A 23,946-nucleotide genomic window follows, 5' to 3' on the forward strand; every position below is an offset into this window, starting at 1 on the left:
GAGTGTGTGAGTGTATGAGAGCATTATGAAGAGATGTGTGTGTGAATGTGTGTATGAATTGAGCATGTATGAAGGGATGTAAGTGTGTGAATATGTGTGTGTGTTTGTGTGAATGTGTGAACATGTGTGAAGGGATGTGAGTGTGTGAATGTTCTGAGGGGTGTCTGTGTGTGAGAGAGTGTGAGTAGTGATATTAACAAAGAACATATAGCTCAGCCCAGGACAACAGCTTCCCTGGCCCAAGAGGACTGAGCAGCCACAGCAGACAATGGAGACAAGCCGGTGTATCCAGGCATCTCTGTCTCTGAATCAGAACAGTGAGTAACAGCTGGCAGGGGCTTCAGCTCTGGTGCTGATAGGACAGCACTGCCACCATGCGCATCTCTGACATACACAACACAGCCTCTGACGCAGGTTGACAGAATAAATGAACTCAGTCACTGCCTCCCCCTGTCTACCTGGGTCTCAGCCTCCCACACATGTCTGCCCTTCTGATTGAAATGCTGATCCTGCCAATTGATTACCTGCTTAGTTCCCATTCATTACTAGGTACAGGTCAAATGCCCCTCCCACACACATAATGTGTGTATGAATTGAGGATGTATTCACACATGCAAACTTACACACACACTTTCTCACACATATACCACACATTGCACATACATTCACACATACATGCATGCACTCACACATATGCACACACATACATATTCACTCACATGGACACACATACATACATACTCACACATATGCACACATATTCTCACACACATACACATACTTTATTACACACATGCACACACTCACACATACACACTTTCTCATACACATATACATTCACACAATGCACACACTCACACATATGCATACACATTCTCACACACATATGCACACTTTGTTACACACATGTATACACTCACACATACACACTTTCTCACACATAAACACACATGTACACACTCACACATATGCACACTTTCTCACACACATGCACACACACATACACACACTTTCTCACACACATGCATACATATATACTCACACACATGCACACACATTCTCACACACATACATACACTCACAACCATGCACACACATCACCACACACCAGGTTTGATCCTTGTGCTATCCCTCATGACACTGTGAACTCTGTCTTCATAACTCCCCAGCACTACAGTCCATCCATGTAGCAGAGGATCTTTCTTAGCATTTCTGTTGCTGTGAAGAAAGACCATGAACACAGCAACTCTAATAGCATTTAAACCATTTAATTGTGAGTTCATGGGTTCACAGTTCAGGGGCATAGTCCATTATCACCATGGTGGGAAGCATGGCAGCCTGCAGGCAGACATGGAACTGGAGAGATATCTGAGAGTTCTACATCTGGATTGGCATCAGCAAGAAAAGAAAGGGCCTCTGAACCTGGCTAGAACTTCTGACATCCCAAAGCCCATGCCCAGTGACATACTTCCTCCAACAAGGCCACACCTCCTAATCCCTCCCAAGTAGTGCCATCCCTATGAATCTATGGGGGCCATTTTCATTCAAACTGCGACAAGACTAAAACCCTTTTATCTCACTAGGTTATAAGCACTGTAGAGTACTGAGTTCCTATCACCTTATTTGTCTCAATGTTCCCAACACTTCCAGTGAATCCAGAACAGAGTGAGCACTCACTGGATAGATTTAGAATCTATAAATGTCCATTGTGCCCTTGACAGCCACACAGTGAGAAGATGTGACATCTGAGTATCATACCCCAAATCTACTGGTTCAATGAAAACCTCCATGGTAACCATCATTGATGTACAAAGACAGGTAGAAATTTTGGGGTGTTTTTTATTTACAAAGCTTGTGAATATGCTCTTAGTTGAAAGAGTTTGAGGGGTGAAGATGGGAATTAAATCTCTCCATGATGGCCATCCCAACCCGAACATCTGCCACCCAAAATGTTCCGAGATCCAAAACATCATGTGATGGTTTGTATATGCTCTGTCCAGGGAGTGGCACTTTTAGAGGGTGTGGCCCTGTGTTGGAGTGGGTGTGGCCTGTGTTGGAGTGGGTGTGGCTTTGTTAGAGTGGGCGTGGTCACATTGGGTGGGTGTGGCCTTGTTGGAGTAGGTGTGTCACGGTGGGCATGAGCTATAAGACCCTCATCCTAGCTACCTGGAAGCCAGTCTTCTAGCTGCCTTCAGATGAAGGTGTAGAACTCTCAGCTCCTCCTGCACCATGCCTGCCTGGATGCTGCCATGCTCCCACCTTGATGATAATGGACTGAACCTCTGAGCCTGTAAGCCTGCCCCAGTTAAATTTTGTCCTTGTAAGAGTTTCCTTCGTCATGGTGTCTGCTTACAGCAGTAAAACCCTGACTAAGACACATCAGGAGCACCAACTTAAGTAGCAGATTCTACTTCATGTGCTCAGGAAATGCTTAAAGTCCACGGACAAATGTGTTGAAAACAACACACAAAATGACCTCCACATTATGTACATAAAGCATATATGAGGCTTGCACGAATTTCATGTTTGCACCTGGGTCCCACCCCTACACCCCAAGGTACCTGTGTGACCTTCCTAATTCAGACCCTCGGGGCTAGGAAAGCCATGGACCTGGTTTCTCTATTGTAGGTGGGAGAAGTGGGATTTTGTGTGTTGCTTCTTCATGATTAATTCACACTTCTCAAGAACTCTGTGCTCAGGAAACATACCTAGTAGAACAGACTAAATGAATAATGAATAATGTGTAATTGGCATGCCAATTGCACCTTTTTCGGGGTGGGTGAGACACACATGGATGTTTCTGGTCATTTGAAGGGTATGGGAATCAAACCTTGGATGTTTGTGTTTTGTTTATTAGTTTCAGCACTAGGCTTGAGGCATGGTTTATTGCCACGGTGAACACGTGCCTAATATTCACGAGGTCCTGGGTTCCAGCCCCAGCATCAAAAACAAATTACAAAAACAAACAAACAAAAAAGCAACACTCTTTGTTTTTGTTTTTGTTGTGTGTCTGTATCTGTTTCTGTGTGTATGTTCAGGCTCACGTGTGCCCCTATGCTTGTGAGCATGCATGCATGCATGTGCTTGTGGAGGCCTGAGATCAGCATACGATATCTTCCTTAAACACTTTCCACCACAGGTTTTTGAGGCAGGGTCTCCCACTGAACCTGGAGCTCACTGATTCAGTGGGGCTGGCCAACAAGTTCCCAGCATCCTCCTGCCTCCACTTCCCACCACTGGGATGGCTGCACCCCATACCTGATTTTTGATAGAGATGCTGGCTGGGGTTGGAAGCAGGTTCTCACATTTGTATAGCAGCCACTTTCCCTGCTGAGACAGCCTTCAGACCCCTGCCAGCACGATGCTTCTGTAGCGGTTTGAAAAACAATGGCACCCATAGGACCATAAGAGTGGTACTATTAGGAGGCGTGACCTTAGAGTGGGCGTGGCCTTGTAGTGGGTGTGGCCTTAGAGCGGGCGTGGCCTTGGTAGGGTGGGATGTGTCTCTGGGGGTGGGCTTTGAGGTCTTAGTGTCTCACTCTCTTCCTGATAGTCCATCCGTACATAGAACTCTCAGCTACCTTTCCAGCACCATGTCTGCCTCCCTGCCACCACGCTTCTTGTCATTTTGACAATGAACCAGAACTTTGAAACTGTAAGTGAGCCCCAATTAAATAGTTTCCTTTATAAGAGCTGTCATGGTCATGCTGTCTTGTCACAGCAATAAAATCCTAATTAAGTCAACTTTCTAGCTTATCTGCTACTTCATCTGTCTCCTGTGGGTGACAGACTCCCAAAACTGAAATTCCTAGTTTTGTTGTTATTAAACACTGGTCCACCTGGATGTGGTATTCAGGAGGCAGAGGCAGGAGGATCTCTGTGAGTTTAAGGGCCAGCCTGGTCTGCATATGGAGTTTCTACACAGTCAGAACTACATAAGAGAAAGACCAAACAATAACGAAAACACCAGTCCATAAGCTGTCTGCACAGAGAGCCTGTCACTGCATCTGATCTCAAAATAGTTCAGGGAAAGACATCTCAGAGCACCCAGGCCAAGACGGTATCTACAGTGAGATAGAACCCACTTTTAGACCAGCTTGTATTATGGTTTGATTATAAATGAAACGTCACCCACAGGCTTCCTTTGAACCCTTGTTCCTGGGGGGGCTTGCTATCCTGAGAGGATGTGGGACAGAATGATGGGGCGGGGCTAGCTGGAGGAAGTAAGTCACTGGGGGCGGGCCTTGGAAGGTTATACAGCGTGCCCTGGCCTCTCCCTCTCTCCTCTCACTTCCTGTCCACCATGAACGGAGGGAAGCCTTTCCATCCCAGACTCCCACTATATTCTCCTCCAGCATACCGAGGCCAAGCAAACATGGATAGAACCCTGAACGGAAATCAACCCCTTCCTCCCTAAATTTGTTTCTGCCAGGTAACCAGGAGACAGGAAGGATTCCTTAAGGTCTTTGATCCTACTGCCCACATAAATTCAGTTCTAAGACGTTTCGTCCCAAGGTTCGAATCCTATGGACAATATATTCCTGCGCCACTCTGCTTGGGAGTGGCGGGTCTGAAGTGCCTGAGGGTCAGCAGGACAGAACTCATGGCAGGAAAAAGTTAGCCACAAGCCTCCTTGATTCCTCTTCCTGATAGCCATCCCCTTTATTCAGTCAGAAAAAAACAAAAAACAAAAACAAAAAACAGAGACTCAGGCAAACAAACAAATGGTTTCCACCTCTCGAATACTCTCTTAAGCACATGGTCTTTATTAGGCATTAATGGGCGCACAAATGTAAGAAACGAGTACTTGACTTTCCCCCCACCCCCCACCCCCCCTTTAGCGACATAAAAAGACAAGATCACATAGGACACTCAGGCGCAAACACTCACTCACTCACTCACAAACTTCCACTTTCTCAGCCACAAAGATTACCCTGTTCTGTTTATTAGGGTCAATTTAAAAAAAAAAAAAAGAAGGAAGGAAAAAAGGATGGAAGGAGAAAAAAAGCAAAACTTTATTTAAAAAAAATCAAGAAAGGAAAGAGAGAGAGAGAGAGAGAGAGAGAGAGAGAAACACAAACGCAGTTTTGAGTACCAAATAAAATTAAAAGGTTTTGGTCAGCCCCCAGGCTGGGTTTCATGTTACTACTTAATTAGAATTCCTATTTATAAATAAATAGTACCAGTAAAATATTACATCTGAGAAACCCTACAATAATGTCGTACTTACACACTTTTTTAATACTGTTTTTCTGCTTTTGATGCGTGTGGTTTTGTGTCCCAGGTGATTGGCGCTGGGGGGATTTCTTGGAGGCCAAGGCACCGGTAACAGTTTCCTCTCCTGAGGCACCTGGAGCTGTTTTGCTCTGCATCCGGGGGTTCACAGAAGAGGATTGAGCCAGCCTGGGGCTGGCGCTGACGGCATGTTCATTTTCTTTTTAATCACAAAGTATATTTATTTTCACTTTCTTTTTTTTTTCCTCCCCTACAACACGTAAGCGGGGAGCTTGCACCCCTGCTCTGTGTCACAGTTCTGTTCCTGTGTCACCCAGGGCTCTTTCAGTTTATCGAAGCAAGGTTTCCAGGCTGAGGAGTTCTAGGCCCCGTTTTAGCCACAGATGGCTCGGAAAGACCTGGAGCTGGGAAGAAATGATGCTGAGGAGGCAGGATGTCAGACTGAGCCCGACATCCTAGCTCCAGCTGCTCAGTAGAAGGCAACTCCGAATCCCATCGTGCTGGGGAAGGCAGAACCGAACCAAAAGGAGGAAAAGCAAAACCCAATCCAAAAACTAGCAGGTAACCCTGCGACCTTCGTAGACATCTCACATGACGGAGGTAGGTATTTTTTTGTTAGAGGAGGGTGGCCGATGTACATTTTAGCTCGTTTATCGGAGGAAATCCCCAAAAGTACGTGTTTTGAGACATCTCTGTCTCTGCTCTCCCTCCATTCAAGGGACTGGGTCCCAGTAAGAAAATTTCAAAGAAAAAATATATTATTATTTATTATATAACAAAGTCAACATTAACACCGAGACACAGAGTGCCTCTCACCGTGCGCCGGGGTCCAACACTCAGTGAGGCAGTATGGTCTAGAACCCAAGAGAAACAATCGGGGAACATGTCTGGGGCACTGTGTGTATTCCTGGTTGGATGAGAGTGGGCGCGGGGCAGGGTGGGACTCGTCTCTCTTTCTGTTCGTCCTGTCGGTTCTGAGACACCGAGTCACGATTTTGGAATGGTGGCTTCGGGCCGCTGATCTCATCAGTGGCTGTGGAGCTCTGCGGGTAAGGAGGAGGTTACAACGGGGGATATAGAGCTTCGAAATGCTACTGTCCCTCACTTCTCCTTTCCTCTCTCTCTCTCTCTCTCTCTCTCTCTCTCTCTCTCTCTCTCTCTCTCTCTCTCTCTCTCTCTCTCTCTTTCTCTCTCTCCCCCGCCTCCCATACCTCCTCTCTGGCGTAGGTCAGCCTTTAGCTATTCTCGCTCCACTCTGGCACCATGCCGACGCCGTGTACTGAGTGATACTGGTGGGGGGAGAGGGTCCTGGGCACGCCGTGAGTGTAGAGAAACTCGGGGGGCTGGAGGCCACCTGGAGACTGAAGGCCAGTCTGAGGCCCGCATTGCCTGACCACAGGCTGATGGGCCACTGAGGTCTGGTGCTGGAACATCCCTTCGCCGAGCTGTGGAGAACCGTGGTTGGCCATGCCAGCCAGCCGAGGGACCAGGGGCCCAGAGGTGAAGTGAGCAGAGAAGTGCTGGTAAGGGAGACGGTCCATGGGCTGCACTGTGGTGACTGTGCAGCTGCTATAGGAGGGCATGCTGGGCCACGTGTTACAGCTGATGTCCTCCAGGCTAGGCACGGGCTCGCTGGGTGGGGCGGAGCTGGCGTACATGCAGGCCTGCCGCTGGGCCGACTCTGTCCTGTACGAGGTACTCAGGCCCTGCTGCTGGGGGTAGCCGGATCGATAGAAGGTGTCCTCCTCGCTAGGGGATGTCTCCATATATGGCTTCTTATAGGGGTGCTCGGTGCTGGAACATTCTTCATCTGCAAAGACAGGAAAGATATTAGTTACCCCACACCACAGACAGAACCAGAAGACAGCCACTAGGCCTGAGACTGGAGGCTGTCAGCTCCAGCCTCCGTTCTGACAGAACAAGATAACACGTGGCATGGGCACACCTTTGTGCTGTGAGTTTTAAGCCACAGTCTTGACCTTGGGTTAATTCAGCTTCGCCATCTGTAAAATGAAACCAAGTCCTCTGCAGTACTTCCTACGGAGGGGAACCATTGAACATTAAATAGGAAAAGATGTCCAATAATCAACTGATTCAGAGTCTGGTACCAAAAAGTGCTATAAAACACCGTATCATCAGGACTGTCACCATCATCACCATCAACACCCTCCCCAACACCAACACCACCACTATCACCACCACCATCATCATCATCCCCAACAACACCATCATCATCAACACGTTGTTGTATAGCTCAAGCTAGCTTTAATGTATGTATTTAGCTGAGGAGGACCTTGAACATCTAACTTTTCTCCTTCCCCTTTCCCTGAGCCAGGATTAAAAGCACTCACCACCATACCTGGTTTTATGTGGTTCTGGGAATTGAACCCAGGACTTTCAGCTATACTAGGCAAGCACTCTACCAACCAACTACATTCTGGCCTTATTATTAATGATAGTGATTGGTAGTACATTACCACATCCAACTGTCTATCCTCCCAAATCTGGCATTTAGGCAACAATAAGAGATATAACAGTAGGACCAGCAACAACAGTAAACACACACACACACACATACACACACACAGTGCTGGTGATGCCTGGTTGTTCTAACCACTTCTCACAAGGTGACCCACTCAGTCATCATAGCAAATGTTCGAAGTGGGTTAGTCCCATTTCATACATGAGAGAGAAGGGACGCGGAGGTTAGGAAGCTTGCCCAGGGACTCCCACAGTGGCTAGAATGGTGGATCTGTGGCTGGTGACCCAGCTGTCTCACTATGAAGCATCTGCTCATCAGTGTCACAATACGTGAAGCAAACATTAGATACCCATGCAGTGGGTGGGTAGATGAGCGGTGGACGGATAGATGGGTTAGTGGGTGGAGGAATGGTAGCTATAGGAGGGTAGATAGATGATGGATGGGTGGATGAGTGGCTGAGGAACAGTTGGATGAGTGGATGGGTGGTTAGATGGATGGATGGATGGATGGATGGATGGATGGATGGATGGATGGATGGGTGGTTAGATGGATGGATGGATGGGTGGGTGGGATAAAGGGATGGATGGATAGATGGATGGGTGGATGGATGACTGGCTGGATAAATGATGGATAGATGAATAAATGCATGGATGGATACACGAATGAGTGGATCGATAGTTGGATAAACACATGGATGAATGGATGGATGACAGATGGATAGGTGGCTGGATAATGGATGGATGGGTGGATGGGTGAACAGCTAGATGCATGGATGGATGGATGGATGGATGAGTGGATGGGTGGTTAGATGGATGGGTGGATGGATGGATGGGTGGATGGATGATTGGCTGGATAAAAGATGAATAAATGAATAAATGCATGGATGGATACATGAATGAGTGGATGGATAGATGGATAAACGCATGAATGAATGGATGGATGGATCACAGATGGATAGGTGGCTGGATAATGGATGGATGGGTATGTGGGAGAACAGCTGGATGCATGGATGATGGATGAAGAGGTGGGTGAATACTGGATGGGTAGTTGGACGGTGATTGGGTAATGAGTGGATAGAGAAGTGAGAGATGAATGGGTGGAGAGCTAGATGGATATGTGGATGGATGGATGGATAGATGGACAGCTAGATGGATGTGTGGATTGATGGTTGTAGTCTGGATAAATGACGGATGGATGTGTGGATGGATGGTTGTAGTCTGGATGAATGCTGGATGGGTGAGTAGATGGATGGAATTTGGAGCAAATCCCCTTCACTAGCTGTTGAGTCAATACAGACCCCTGCATTGCTGTCTCCTATGAATTGGATCACACCTCTCCTCTACCCACTCATTAGTCCTGGTACAGGGTAATAGAGATAACTTCATCCTCAGAAGAGTCTCCCTTAGGCACTCTGGGGCCATTGGCCCTCATGGGAGCTAACCATTGTGTGGGTTAGCTCCATTTCCTAGACAAATTCTCTGGAATGGGATGTTTTGAAAAGTATGCACACACAGTTTTCTACCACTCTAAAGTGGGTCAAAAACATCTTAAGACCAGCAATACCCAGGCTGACAGCCCTCGAGACATTTGGACAAGGATCTGATTCTTCTGTTGGTGTGTTGCCTGTGGATAATCCAACCTCCCAAGTCATAGTCAAGGATACAGGTTAGCAATATGGGCGTCATTCATTCCATGATAAAATAAAGAAGAGAGTTGGAGAATGGATTTGGTCAAAACATGTATGCACATAAACTCTCGACAAAAAAGGAAGAGAAAGAAGAAAGGTTGGTGTCAAAAATCCTGTAATAACCTTCAGAACATCCCTTGTTGCTGGGACAACATAGCAACTCACTCTCATGGAAGACCTGGTCTCTAACTGCCTCCAGCTGCTTCCTTGGGGAGGCCATACTTGGATATATATGCCAAGGCGTCATCTCAAAAACATCCATTCCTCAGGCAGAGTTTGACTTCCCCAAGGGTTGGAGGTCATTTTTCTCATTTTCTGATCTCTTTCTAATTAACACATGTAGAAAAATTACATTTGCATCTGAGGATATGCTCTAGATTTGATTGTGTGTGTGTGTGTGTGTGTGTGTGTGTGTGTGTGTGTGTGTGTGTGTGTAGAAATGAGAAGGGGATGGAAAGGGGGAGGGAAAGAAAGGAAAGGAATCAAAGGACCTGTCTCAGGAAAAGAAGCGTCCACCAGCCCCCTTTGGAAGCCAGAACCACCATAGTTTACATGTACAGTGTGGTTGAGTTTAGTTTATCTGAACATTTGTTTGTGTCTCTGTGTTTTGATGCAAGGTCTCATTCTGTAGGCCAGGCTGGCCAATAATTTGCAATCCTCCTGCCTCAACCTTCTGAGTGCTTATCTTCTCTGGATTTCTTACTGTGTAAATAGTATCTCAGAGCACCTGATGCCCATCAACACCCAGCAGGCTGAAGCTATCCCAAAGAGATGACATGTAGTCTCATTCTGTAGGCCAGGCTGGCCTATAATTTGCAATCCTCCTGCCTTAGCCTCCTGAATGGTTATCCTCCCTGGATTTCTCACTGTGTAAATGGTATCTCAGAGCACCTGATGTCCATCAACACCCAGCAGGCTGAAGCTATCCCAAAATGATGACATGTAGTCACTGTGGATAGAGTCCCTGGAAGAAATTAAGAGACCGTTGCTGTGAGGCACACCCAGGGTAGAGATAGCCTCCACCCCATGGCCTTCAGGGTCAGACCCCAGGGATGCAGCTCACCTTTGGGAGTTGGGAGCTTTCTTTGTGAATATGGGCTCCTTATTTAACCTCTGTCTTCTCTGTTTTAGATGAGACTGTAATTCGAGCTCAGGATGGGGTGTGTCTTGTGACTTGATGTGAAGGTGCAGGCCCAAGAGCTGTGTGCTTGTCTGGGCTCAGTGAAAGGCAACTGTTTTGCTTTAGAAGACCTAAAAAGAAGGAAGGAGGAAAGGAGGGAGGGAAGTAGGAAGGGAGGGATGAAGAGAAGGAAGGAGGGAGGGAGAAAAGAAAAGGAAGGAGGGAGGGGGAAAGGAGGGAGAGAGGGAAGGAGGGAGAGAGGGAAGGAGGGAGAGAAGGAGGGGGAGGGAGAGAAGAAGAGAAGGGGGAAGAAGGAGAGAAAGGAGGGGAGGGAGGGAATGAAGAAAGGAGGCAAGAGAAGGGGAAAGGGAAGAGGAAGGGTGGGGATGGGAGGAAACTATGCTGTCTTTGAGGAGTATAAATAAAAAGGAAGTTGTCTCTCCCATGTGTCTTTCAAGGATGGTCAGGAGTCATAAAGCTTGACATTGGACGACACGTGAGGAATGAACTACTTAATAAACACTTATGGAGTGACCCCCTACTTGAACTTACAGCAACCCCTCAAAGTGTCTGTCTTTGCTCCCTGTACTGGCTGACTTTGTGTCAAATTGACACAGGCTGGAGTTATCACAGAGAAAGGGGCTTCAGTTGGGGAAGTGCTTCCATGAGATCCAGCTGTGGGGCATTTTCTCAATTAGTGATCAAGAGGGGAGGGCTCCTTGTGGGTGGTGCCATCTCTGGGCTAGTGCTCTTGGGTTCTATAAGAAAGCAAGCTGAGCAAGCCAGGGGAAGCAAGCCAGTAAGTAGCATCCCTCCATGGCTTCTGCATCAGCTCTTGCTTCCTGACCTGCTTGAGTTCCAGTCCTAACTTCCTTTGGTGATGGACAGCAGTGTGGAAGTGTAAGCTGAATAAACCCTTTCCTCCCCAACTTGCTTCTTGGTCATGATGTTTGTGCAGGAATAGAGACCCTGACTAAGACACTCCCATTTCTCAGAAGAAGGCAGTTCACCTCAGAGTGACAGAAACAGGAAGCCAAGTAGGAGCTGACTTCCTGAGCCTACGATGCCTGCTTTCCAATAGCCAATGTCAACCACCTGGCTATCCTGCCAGCATTCCCTGAGTTCTGCAGAGTGCCAGGCAGTGTGCCAGGTGCTTTGGATGGAGCTGTGAGCCAGGCAGATGCATGGTACCCTAGCCCCACTCCATCCAACTGGGGGCAGCACGTGAAGAAAACTAAGTATTTTGTCACTTAGAGAAACTACTAGAACATAAGGCTTTGTGTGAGCATTCACACATCAGTGAAGTCTTTGGGCCGGTTAAAAAAGCAGACCCTCAACTGGATAGATAAGTGTAGATCTGGCTTCTGCCACACAGCGACACTGGTAACCACCTTCCCCGGGTGACGCCAGTGGGCAGCTCAGATGCCTCCCCACACAGCATGGGTTGTACCTGTCTAACAACATGCACATTTGGTTTTAGGTGGGCGTTCTGCAACACATCTGGGAACCCTATGGGGTACCGGAGCATTTATATCAAAAAAGTCAAAACGCCACCCCTAAGAAAACAGCAGTCACTCTTGCAGGTGTCCTGTGCACACAGTGCCAACCATGCAGATGTTTGAAGACATCCAGATGTTTTGCGGTGTTCTCCTCCCCCCACCCCCACCCCCACCCTCCACCCCTGCTTTTCAGCTGGTTAGGATTTCTGGACTCTTGGCAGTGCCACCCTCCGCTCATTTCCCCGTCTGCCACCTTGATTCCTTCCCATCTTCCTTCTGCCCACCAGACCTTATACCCAAAGATCTCACTATTGCTGGGTTCACAGCTTTGGACTCTTTTTATTATTATTATTATTATTATTATTATTATTAACTAGGGCGTTCCCCTTTTCAACAACAGAAAGTGCAGCTGCAGGGTACTCTTGGCAGGAGAAAAAAAAAAAAGGAAAAAAGGAACTTTTTTTTTTTTTAAGTTTCTGATCCCTTCCAGATTCATTACAAGTTTAAACAGGGGTTGTAGGGAGAATAATAAGAAAAAGGTCGGAACACAGTTTGGAAAATCGTAAAATTATGCATTCCAGTCTGTAATAGCCAGAAATATCTCATCCAGAATGCTCAGAGAAACTGCAAAGCTGGCTTCCTGATGAAAGCTAGAGCTGAGGATGCTCAGATGCCTCCCAGGCTTCATCACAGGATCTAAACTTCAGGTCACGCATGATCAGTGCACCCCGTGTAATCTCTTATGAGTTTGTCTGGGGAAGATGTGGTTTTAGTCTTTTAATAGTCTGGGCGGAGTTCAGCTTCCCTGGTTGTGCAAAGAGCCCTAACCAGGTGTCGAGTGTTCCGGTGGGACTAGCCAGAGACCTGACGATTCTGCTTCAGAGAGGCATAGGGTGTGTAGGAAAAAAGGTCAACAACACTTGAAACTCTGCTAAGTCTCTTGAACAGGGAAGTTCTTCCTGAGTCTGGCCACCTCAATGACTGTGGGAAACCCTACTCCTTTGGAATTTTCTAGAAGTATGTGTTTGTTATTTATTTGTTTTGGTTTGGTTTTGGTTGTGGTTATTTTTCGAGACAGGGTTTCTCTGTGTAGCCTTGGCTGTCCTGGAACTCACTCTGTAGACCAGGCTGGCCTCGAACTCAGAAATCCACCAGCCTCTGCCTCCCAAGTGCTCCCAAGTTGTATGCGCCACAACTGCCCAGCATTTGTTTTGTTTTTAACTCTGGATAAAATCATTTAAATGAACTCAGAACACCGGCTTTAAGGCATGTAGCATCATGGCTCCAACACCTATGTTCCAAGTAGCCACGGATAAAGGCCTGAACTGCTCCAAGTGCCGTCCCTAACTGTGCATGGGGACAGTCCCCAAACTCCTCCTTAGGTTTAATTAAGGAAATACCAAGTCTGTCTGCCTTAGCCAGTGAGTCAGCCCAGCACTTGGAATCTCTTACTTTAAATCTTATCTCTCGGCATAACCCATGTCTACTCCCTCTCTCCAGCTTTCTCTCTCAGCAGACTAGGCAGATGGCTCTCTGAAGGTCATCCAACGCTCTGAGGTATTTGGGTGGATTCCAGAGCTGGAAGCTTCCCAGAGCCACTTTTTAAGTCACTGATCCCATTGAGCAAATATGGTCACAGTTCCCAAGTGGGTCACATCCCTTGCCGGCTGAGTTCACACAGGCAAATGTTGTGGTGTTTCCACAGACAGAGACTCTGGAAGCCAGAAGTATGGAGGTCTCAGATAAGGAGTCTGCAAGGAGTCAGGACTGTAATTCAGACCTATTGAGTCACAAAACAGTGAGGACAGGTGGCCCTGGGCTTTCTGCTGTTAATGTAACTCAACAGGCTCAACCAACATGGAGGGTTATAACACTTAACACAGATGGATGGATGGATGGATGGATGGATGGATAAAAGGGTGGATAGATACATAAATGGATGGGCAGATAGATAAGTAAATGGATGAGTGAATGGATGGATAAATGGGTGAGTGGATAGACTGGTAAATGGATAGGATAGTTGGGTAAATGAAAGAATAAAGAGGCTGGTGGGTAGATAAATAGGTGGATGGATGGATGAATAGATAGACAGACAAATAGATGAATGGACGAGTGGGTAGATGGATGGATGAATGTATGTATGTATGTATGTATGGATGGATGGATGGATGGATGAATGGATGAATGGATGGATGGATGGTTGGATGGATGGGTAGATGGATGGTTGGATGGATGATTGCATAGACAGACAAATGGACAAATGGGTGGGTGGGTGGATGGATAAACAAATAGATGGATTCCTAGACACGTGGGTGGTTGGATAGAGATATAAATAAATGGAGAACAGATTTTGAATATATATGCTCCAAACTCTCAGAACTTGGGTTAAAATGGAAACACTGGAATGGTATCATGGGAAAATCTCAAGTTAAAATGAAAACACCGTAGCTCAGACCCCTCGACCACTGTGAGTTTATCTGCTGCTCCCCTACTTGTCTACCCCATGAGAATGCATGTTTCCTAAGAGCAGATCTCTCCCCTGCTTGCTTTCTCAGGACAGGGCCTGGGATGTGAGTGCTCTCAGTATTTGATGACTTCACCTGGCTCTGTCCATCATCACCTAACCTTAGACTCTGATATTTGTGCATGGTACACAATTTGTCCCCTAAGGGGTGAGGATAGGGTATTCTTCAACTCAGGCTGCCCTGAATAATTCAATTTAAGGGAAGACCCTGATGTTGCCTTTAAAAACACACAGTGTCAGGTCAGGTCGGTAAAGGCACCTGCTGACAAGCCAGGCAACCTGAGATCTTCACAGCAGAAGGCTTGAGTGGACTCCTGCAAGTTGTCCCTTGAACTCTGCATGCTTAGCTTTACCAGGACATATAAGTGCACACACACACACACACACACACACACACACACACACACACACACAGACTACATGTAAAGTACTAAAAACAAACCTCACAGCCTGGGGAGAAAAGCACACTGTGGAATCATTTCCAGTACCACTTCCCCCTGCCCTCCCCATCCCCATCTTCCCTTTGATAGGCAGTGCCATAATGTCTTTGCTACATCTTTATTTGGGTCTGTTTGTTTGCTGACGAAAGCATGGTGCGAGAGTCAGGGTAGTGGAGGAAAGACTAACAAGAGCTCCCTCCCAGTCCTAGGATCCTGGCTTTGATTGAGTGGCATTGATAAAAGACCTGCCCAGCTTTTTTGACTCCATCCAGGAGGAGAGATAGGCTGGAGACAGCCTGGTCCAAACAGGAGAGGAGGCTGCTGGCCCTCTGGGCCCTGTGACATTGCATGGGGCCTGGCTCCTGGGCTGGCTGCAAGGCAGACAGACAATGAGAGGAAGTCAGATAGCAGGGCCGGGCTGGGGCCAGGGGGGAAACCACCCACGGAGTTATCACTCCTAGGGAGTCCCAAACTGGAAGGAAGCCTCCCGATTTGTTATCTCCTCACACTGTGGGGACTGATGATGAATTGCCTTGTGACCCCATTGGCTTCTCTGATACCCAATCTCCCTTTGGGGGTGGAAGTGTGGAAGGAGGTGAGAAGAGCAGAGGTTTCTGGGAAGACAAGAGGCTTTCTTCAGAGCGTGCGCGCACACACACACACACACACACACACACACACACACACACACACGAGCGCGCGCCCCAAGGCCACTGACATCACTGAAGCACTTGGGACAGGCCGCTCAGTAGCTAGGGACTTTGGGGAAAGATGTCCATCTGTCTGAGTTCTAGCATCCAACCTGAAGGGACAGAGGGGAACATTTTCTTCTCACGTTCTTATCTGCAGCCAGTCCCCAAATCCTGGTTCCTCTCACTTCTGCAACTCTGAGCCGCCATGGCAGGCCTCACAATCCACGGTCTCCTCTCCCTCTCAACAGGTGTCTGATGTCATTTCTGTCCCCTCCTATCACAGCAAAGTGGTGCTGCTAAACACAACCACTAGCCTTGACACTTGCAGGCCGCTGACCCCCCTGACGGTCTCCCATAGCTGTTCAGATAACACGGGGGGCTTTAATGGAAATGGCTTAGGGGGGCATCCAGCTGGCCCCGCCTATCTCTCCAGTCTTCTTTCTCTACCCTTTGCCCTTTGATCTGGGCACCCACATAACAACCCTTCCCCAGAAAGGATACATATCTCCTGTCTCTTACCCTTCTCCTAGCTGCCTCCCACTGTCCACAATTCCATACCCAGGCTGTTCTTACAATTTGATATTAATGAGCAATTTTGCGACTCTGTATGTATGTGTCTGTGCCTGTGCCTGTGCATGTGCGCGCGTGCGTGCGTGCGTGTGCATGTGTGTGTGTGTGTGTGTGTGTGTCTGTGACTGTGTGTATATGTATGTGTGTGTCTGTTACTGTGTGTGCACATGTGTATATGCATGTGTATGCATGTGTATGCATGTGTATGCATGTGTATGCATGTGTGCATGTGTGTGTGTGTGTGAGAGAGAGAGAGAGAGAGAGAGAGAGAGAGTGTGTGTGTGTGTGTGTGTGTGTGTGTATGTGTGTAAGTGTTCATGTTTGCATGTGTCTTGTCCATGGAGGTTGGAGATAGCCTGAGCTGTTACTCCTCAGGGACCATCTTGGTTTTTAAGACAGGGTCCCTCATGAACCTGGAACTTTCTGGCTGTCTGACCAGCAAACCCATCACCTCTCCAGCCTTAGGCTTATAAGTGGATGCTCATACACCTGGCTCCTTTTGTACATGGGTTCTGGGGGGTCAAGCTTTTAAGGGGAACATTTGCTGACTGAGCTCTCAGTCCAGACCCTACTGCAGTTTTAACAGTTCTGTCATCACTTAGGCAATGCTTAGCCTGCTTGGGCCAGTGTGCTGCTTGGGACAGCATGTCTTCTGTACAGGATAGGGAAGCAATCACAGATATTTGGGGTGTACTCATCCATACCAGTAGCAGACCAGGTACTTCCCATGTAGCCTCTCATCTCATCTCCTCATCAATGTAACAGGTAGGGCTTACAGTTATCCCTGACCTGCATCAGAGGTACTCAAGGCCCAGAAAGGTGAAGCGATCAAATTCCCAGGGGTCACCCGACTGCAAGCTGCCAGGGGTCACAGCCCTTTCTGCGATGGGCGGGCAGACCCTTCTCCAGCCCTGCTATGTTGATTCCAAATTCACCTGAGGAATCTGAAGGTCAACTAACCAAGGAGGTGGCCTCCCCTGGCCTTCCCGCCACATCTGTACAGAGGGCGTGGCTGAGGATGATGCTATAACTATTGACCCCAAATGGGTTTGGTTCTCTCTCTCTCTTCCTCCCTCCCTCCCTCCTCCCCCCCTCTCTCTCTCCCCTCTCTCCCCCTCCCTCTCTCTCTCTCTCTCCACCCTCAATCTGGCATTAATTTAATCGACAGAGCGCCCTAATGCAAACCTGCCAAGCTCTTTATGGCCATGTAAGACCCGTTCCCACCACAGTCCCCCGCAGGAGATGACATGTTAAATGTAGCGACTGTGTCACCGACAAGGACGCACGGACGTGAGCAACGCAAGGCACAGAGCACACAAACAGGGCTTTTACCTTCTAATTCCACCTTCACGAAACACCAGCGCATGGATATCGGGTTGTGTGCCTGCAACCTCAGTACTTGGGAAGTGGAGGCAGAAGACAAGAGTTCAAAGCCAGCCTGGGCTATGCAGGGAGTCTGAGGCCAGCCTGAGCTACACACGTTTCAGACCAGCCTGGCTACATCTAAAGACTGATGCCAGCCTGAGATAAATGGTAAGACCCTGTCTTAGAAGGCAAAACCCATGAGCCCTTTTCTGTGCCTCAGTTTACCACCTGTCAGAAACCTTCCTCATACCTACATTGAGAGAAGACTTACTCAGAGACCAAGTCAAGCAAGGACCCTTTTAGCTGTCACACTAGGAAGGCTATCTGAACAGGAACTCCTCCTTGGATACGCGTTCCCTCTCTGAGAGTTGAGGGAAAGGACGAGCTTGCCGCATCTGGTATCCAGCCCACTCGGGGGCGGATGTGGGGGGAGCCGGGCTGGGGGCTGTTTGGGTGACATTGTTCAGGCCTTGGAGATCCAAGGCGTTTGAATGGATTTGGGTCCATCTGGAAGTCAGACATCATCCCCAGGCAAGGACCAATGCCAGCATGTCTCCCCTTCCAAACACAAGGACGGGGCATTCGGGTAAGTCAGTCAGACCTGGCTTCCTTCCTCTAGGAAGCCCAGCTCCTGAGAATTCTACTATAGCAGCTTTGCTGATGGCGCCTGCTGGTGAAGAACTTAACCAAAGTCCAAAAACAGGTTGCTGGACTTCTAAAGGGGCAGAACTGGTGCTTCTGGAGGGAGGGGTAGCAGGCCAGACTATGACTTAGGTTGTTGAGAATAACAAGGTGGGCCACTAAATGAGCCCGCCCCAGACAATCACACAGTGCACGCACGCACGCACGCACGCACGCACGCACGCGCGCGGGCCTGCACCTTCATATCAATCCACAAGACACATACCATCCTGAGCTCGAATTACAATCTCATTTAAAGCCACAAGCCCATATTCATAAAGGAAGCTCCCAACTCCCAAAGGTGAGCTGTGTCCCTGGGGTCTGGCCCTGAAGGCCGTTGGGTGGAGGCTATCTCCACCCTGGGTGGGCCTCATAACAACCATGTCTTCATTTCTTCCAGGGACTCTATCTACAGTGACTACATGTCACCTCTTTGGGATAGCTTCAACCTGCTGGGTGTTGACGGGCATCAGGTGCTCTGAGATACCCGTCACCATTTACAAAGTGAGGAAACCCAGGGAGGATAAGCACTCAGGACGCTGAGGCAGGAGGATTGCAAATTATAGGCCAGCCAGGCCTACAGAATGAGACCTTGCATTAAAACACACAGACACAAATGTTCAGATAAACTAAACTCAACCACACTGTACATGTAAACTATGGTGGTTCTGGCTCCCAAAAGGGGCTGGCAGATGCTTCTTTTCCTGACACGCCCTTTGGTTCAGACAGCTTAGAAAAAAAATCATTGATTTCTCATTTGATAAAGGAGTGTGTGCTGTATGTATGCTATGTGTGTGTTATGCATGTATAATGAGTGTGATATATGTGTCTCTATGTGTGTATGTGTATTTATGTGTATATATGTGTGTGTGTTATGTGTGTATGTGTGTATTATGTATATGTTATATGTCTGAGTGTATGTATCGGTGCATGTATGTGCATGTTATGTATGTATGTGTATATATGTATGTGTATATGTGAGTATATGCATGCTATATGTGTATGTATGTGTATATGTGTGTATATGTGTAATGGTATGTATGTATATGGATGTTTATATGTTTGAGTGTATGTATGTGTATATGTATATGTATATGTATATATGAATGTATGTTTGTATATATGTATGTGTATATGTATACGTACTTGTATATGTGTGTATGTGTATATATATGTATATGTGTATGTGTGTATACATTTGTGTATATATGTGTGTGTGCATGTATGTGTCTGTATGAGTATATGTTTGTGTCTATAAATGTGTCTATGTATGTGTTGATGTGTATATGTACATATATATGTATGTGTATATGTATGTGTACATGTGCTACATACATGTATGCATTACAAATGACTAAAGTAAATCTGGACATTTTATAGCTTCTCCAGGGAGAGGCTGAACTGAGAGATATACTAAATGAACCTCTTACTTTTTACCTACATGGTTTGAATTTCCTATCACCTCTGTATTTGTGTCACTTACTTAAAAATAAATAAATAATAAGCAAACAAATGTCATTGTGCGCTCCCCTCCCCATGGTGGTCACTACCACCAATGGTGGGGAGCACTACCCCCTCAGGGTGGGGAGCACTACCCCCTCAGGGTGGGGAGCACTACCCCCTCAGGGTGGGGAGCACTACCACATCAGGGTGGGAGCACTCCTTCCGAGCCCACCCCGCCACCATGGCAGCAAGCAGTTAGGGCTAAGCCCCAGCAGGCCTGCCACACTCACCTTTCCTCTTAGTACAGTGGTAAATTTGGCTGTGCTCCTGGGCCAGTGGGTATGGGTTGGGTGGGGGCAGAAGGTCCTGGGAGGGGCCAGAGACACCATTCTCACACTGGTACTGGGACCCTAAATTGGAAGAGGTGGAGAGAGCTCGGGTCTCGCTGCTGCTGAAGGGGCTGTGGTTGGAGGTAACTTTGTGCCTCACGGTGCTCCTGGGAACCACAGGGTACTCTTTACTGAAAGGAAGAAGACAAAGAGAAAAATACATTTGCTGGTGCTGTGAGGGAATTTCACCTCCTTGCTGATTCTTGTGTCAATGCGTTCAACAGAAAGGTCAACAAAATAAGAAACTAATGTGGGGGCAGGGTGGTCTTTGATGATCCACAGGTCAGTGACTCCTGGAGTCCCAGGACATGAATGTGTGTCCAGCACTCACATCTCCTGTCTTGTACACCAGGCAAGTAGGTCTAAAAACAGACTTATTACAGTCAGAAAAGCAAGGTCACCTCAGAATCCCATGCCACATGGGAAATTATTCCCTCTCATCTGAATATCTTTGAACTATCCGAGATAAAAGCTGGATGCACTGCCTAGACATTTAGACTTAACCTCTGAACACTTTTTAAAAGCACTATCTTTGCCCAAGTAGAACAGACAACCCTGGAAAATCAGGTGCAGCCTTAGGTCATTCTAATCCAGACAGATCCTTTTAAGTTGATGTCTTTGTCATGCTGTTATATCGAACTACTCTATGGCTTGGTTTCTACCTTCTGTAAACTGAGGGAAATAAACTTCATGGACAGACAAGATGGCTTAGTGGGTAAAGGTGCTTGCTGCACAAACCTAGAGACCTGAGTTCAATCCCTAGAACCCACGTAAAGGTGAAAAGAGAGAACCAACTCCACAAAGTTGTGCTGCCCTGATCTCCACGTGCACACTGTGGTATGAGCACACCCCATGTACATATCACACTCACCATGAACAGTCTCACATACACACACACACACACACACACACAAACACATCATCATCATCATCATCATCATCATCATCATGAACAACAATAAAAAGAAGAAATCCTCAGAGGCTGGAGAGATGGCTCAGTAGTTAAGTTTGGTTCCCAGCACCCACATCACAACCAATGATAACTCCAGCTCCCTGGGCATCCAACACCCTCTTGTGGAGTTTGTAAGTATCTGTGTTCATGTACACACAATCTCTTCTTCCCTACCCCCATCCCATACACATAATTAAAAATAAAATTTAAAAATTAAACAATTTTCAAGAGACTATAATGTTGAGAGGGTGAATGAAGCAATTGGCAGGAGCCTTGTGTTAAGCAGGGAGAAGAGGGACAGGGAAAGGGGGGGGGACGGGGCAGAAGGGAGGCTAAGGAAGATGGAAGCCACGGAACCAAATGCATTGCTCCCATGGCCTGTTGATCCGCCATCCTGCAGGTTCTCAGAATCTGGTCCATCCAAAGCTGAGGATGTAACTCAGCAGAGTGTTCTAGTGTCCAGTATTTGACCCCAGCACCAAATAAGCCTGGCATAGTGGATCACACGTCTAATCCCAACACTTGGGAGGCAGAGGCAGGAGGATCAAAATAATAATACCGGTGATAATAATTTGATATCTGTTATTCAACACTTTCTAGAGTATGTGTTTTATGAATTTTAATCACAGTATTCTGAGGAATGTATAGGTTTCCACACTCAGCCAGAGACCCCCTGGTACTAGACAGGCTAGCAACATATTCTGACCCAAGGCACATGCGGATTGGGAAATTCAAAATGTCAGAGTTTGTTTATGTATTATTTATTTATTTAGTCGTGACCTGGAATCAAATACCTTTTGGGGCATTTTTACGGTGATTTTTTTTTTTGATCCAAATAGGTTTAGTCTCATTATGAGCAATCACATGTGCAAGGTGATGTGCTTGAGGTGCTAACTCAGGTCCTCTTGTACAACTGAAATATGTTTTTACTTGTGGAAATTAAAGTATGCAACTGGGAGTGGAGGTGTAGCTCAGGGGTAGAGGACTCACCTAGCATGCATGAGGCGCTCGGTTCATAAACGATAGATGATAGATAGATTGATTGATTGATTGATTATAGGTAGATATAGATAGATAGATTGATTATAGATAGATAGATTATAGATTGATTATAGGTAGATAGATTATAGATTGATTGATTGATTATAGGTAGATAGATTATATATAAATATATATAAATATATATTTATATATAGAGAGAGAGAAAGTGAGAGAGAGAGATGATAGATGGGTAGATGGGTAGATAGGTGTGTATGTGGCTCAGTAGCAGGGTACTTGCCTGGCAAACTTAAAGATATGGGTTCAATTCCCAGCACCCCAATTTGTTAATTAGCCTAATAACAGGCTATGGTGTAGCTCATTAGTAGAGTATTCCTGTGGGACATACAAGGCCCTGCAATTTAATACCTGAATGCCAAAAATAGAAATAAAGTAAAATACAAGTTCCACATGCACTGCCACCAGCAAGAGACCATGGTACCCTTCCCAGGATACTGTGAGGAGGCTATGGTTGCTGTGCCCATTTTACAGATTAGGAAAACTGAGCCCCAGGGTGATTAGACTGCTTGTCCAAAGACCTAGAACTGGTAAGATGCAACCAGGAATAATTCTAGTCCACCTGTTCTGTAAACACTTCTTTCAATGTCTAAAGCAGAGGCCTGCAATCAAGGCCCCTTTCTATACACCAGGGATATACCCTCCTCTGCTGTCCACCTCTGTTATGAGGGATCACACCACGGTGGCCAGGCCAGGGACACGCAGGAGCTGCCAAGTTTCCGTGACACTCATACCCACCACTCATGACACCCGAGAGTCTCTTAGCTATACCTCCCCCGGGGGGGCCTACGCCATCTCGGATCCCAGCTGGGTTGTGTGCCACACATCCACTAGTCAGCCGCGAGGCTAAGTGAAATGGCTTTGGCTTAAGAGCACACTGGCTTTTGTGGTTCAAACCATGTAATGGAAAAAACAAGAAGAATAAAAGAAAAGGCACAATAATAAAAAACTGTACCATAGCCATCAAATCTCACCGTCAACTCAGCCCAAGCCTGCTGAGGTCAAGTGCCGGGCTGTCAGCACTCCAGGAGGAAGGGAGAAATCGTTTGGGGTTTTATATGTTTAACGGTGATGGTTATTTTTTTTAATTAAAGAAAATAAGCCTCCAAAAATATTGGCCGAGGGAATTTACAAGGGAGCGGACCGGCGTGCTCCATGGAATTCTCCCATCCGGCCTTGCCAAACTGCAGAATTACTCACCCCAAGAAAGGCCAAACCCTGTTTTATAAACACTTCCAGAAGTGGAAAAGTGATATTATCCCCAGTAACCACATGTCCCTCACAGCTTGTTTCTCTCTAAGGAGCTTCAAACATCATCCCCAGCAAGTATCAAGAACATCTCGTCTAGTGCCTGAGAGTCTGTCCTCAGGCCATCCGACAGGTGTCAGGCTGTGGGCAAGGGAAGGTGGTGTGATCCCTCTGTTCAGTGAGATGAGAGACAGAGAGAGAGACAGAGCAACACAGGGAGAGACAGAGTCAGAGAGAGAGAGAGACAGAGACAGACAGAGAGAAACAGAAACAGAGACACAGAAAAAAACAGAGACAGACAGAGACAGAGAGACACAGAGACACAGAAAAAGACAGAGACAGAGACAAATAGAGACAAAGACAGACAGAGAGACAGAGACAGAGAGAGACAAAGACAGACAGAGAGACAGAGACAGACAGAGAGAGACAGAGACAGACACAGAAAAAGACAGTGAGAGAGACAGAGACAGACAGAGACAGAAAGAAACAGAGAGACACAGAAAAAGACAGAGACAGAGATAGACAGACAGACAGAGACAGACAGAGACAGAGAGAGAGACAGA

At 47.0% G+C, this 23,946-nt stretch overlaps 1 protein-coding gene across 1 annotated transcript in view; it reads right to left on the bottom strand.

Moving 5' to 3' along the window:
- Positions 1 to 6,470: 6,470 nt before the first annotated feature.
- Positions 6,471 to 23,946, bottom strand: part of Tbx5 (T-box transcription factor 5) — a 47,972-nt gene continuing 30,496 nt past the window's right edge. The window contains exons 7-8 of the mRNA XM_052168374.1: positions 20,029 to 20,258; positions 6,471 to 7,045 (exon numbers count right to left, since the gene is read on the bottom strand). Of these exons, the coding sequence (XP_052024334.1) occupies positions 6,471 to 7,045; positions 20,029 to 20,258 (805 nt within the window). The remainder of the gene's footprint in view (positions 7,046 to 20,028; positions 20,259 to 23,946) is intronic.

Source organism: Apodemus sylvaticus, chromosome 22 (genome assembly GCF_947179515.1).
Source record: "Apodemus sylvaticus chromosome 22, mApoSyl1.1, whole genome shotgun sequence".
Classification (NCBI taxonomy): domain Eukaryota; kingdom Metazoa; phylum Chordata; class Mammalia; order Rodentia; family Muridae; genus Apodemus; species Apodemus sylvaticus.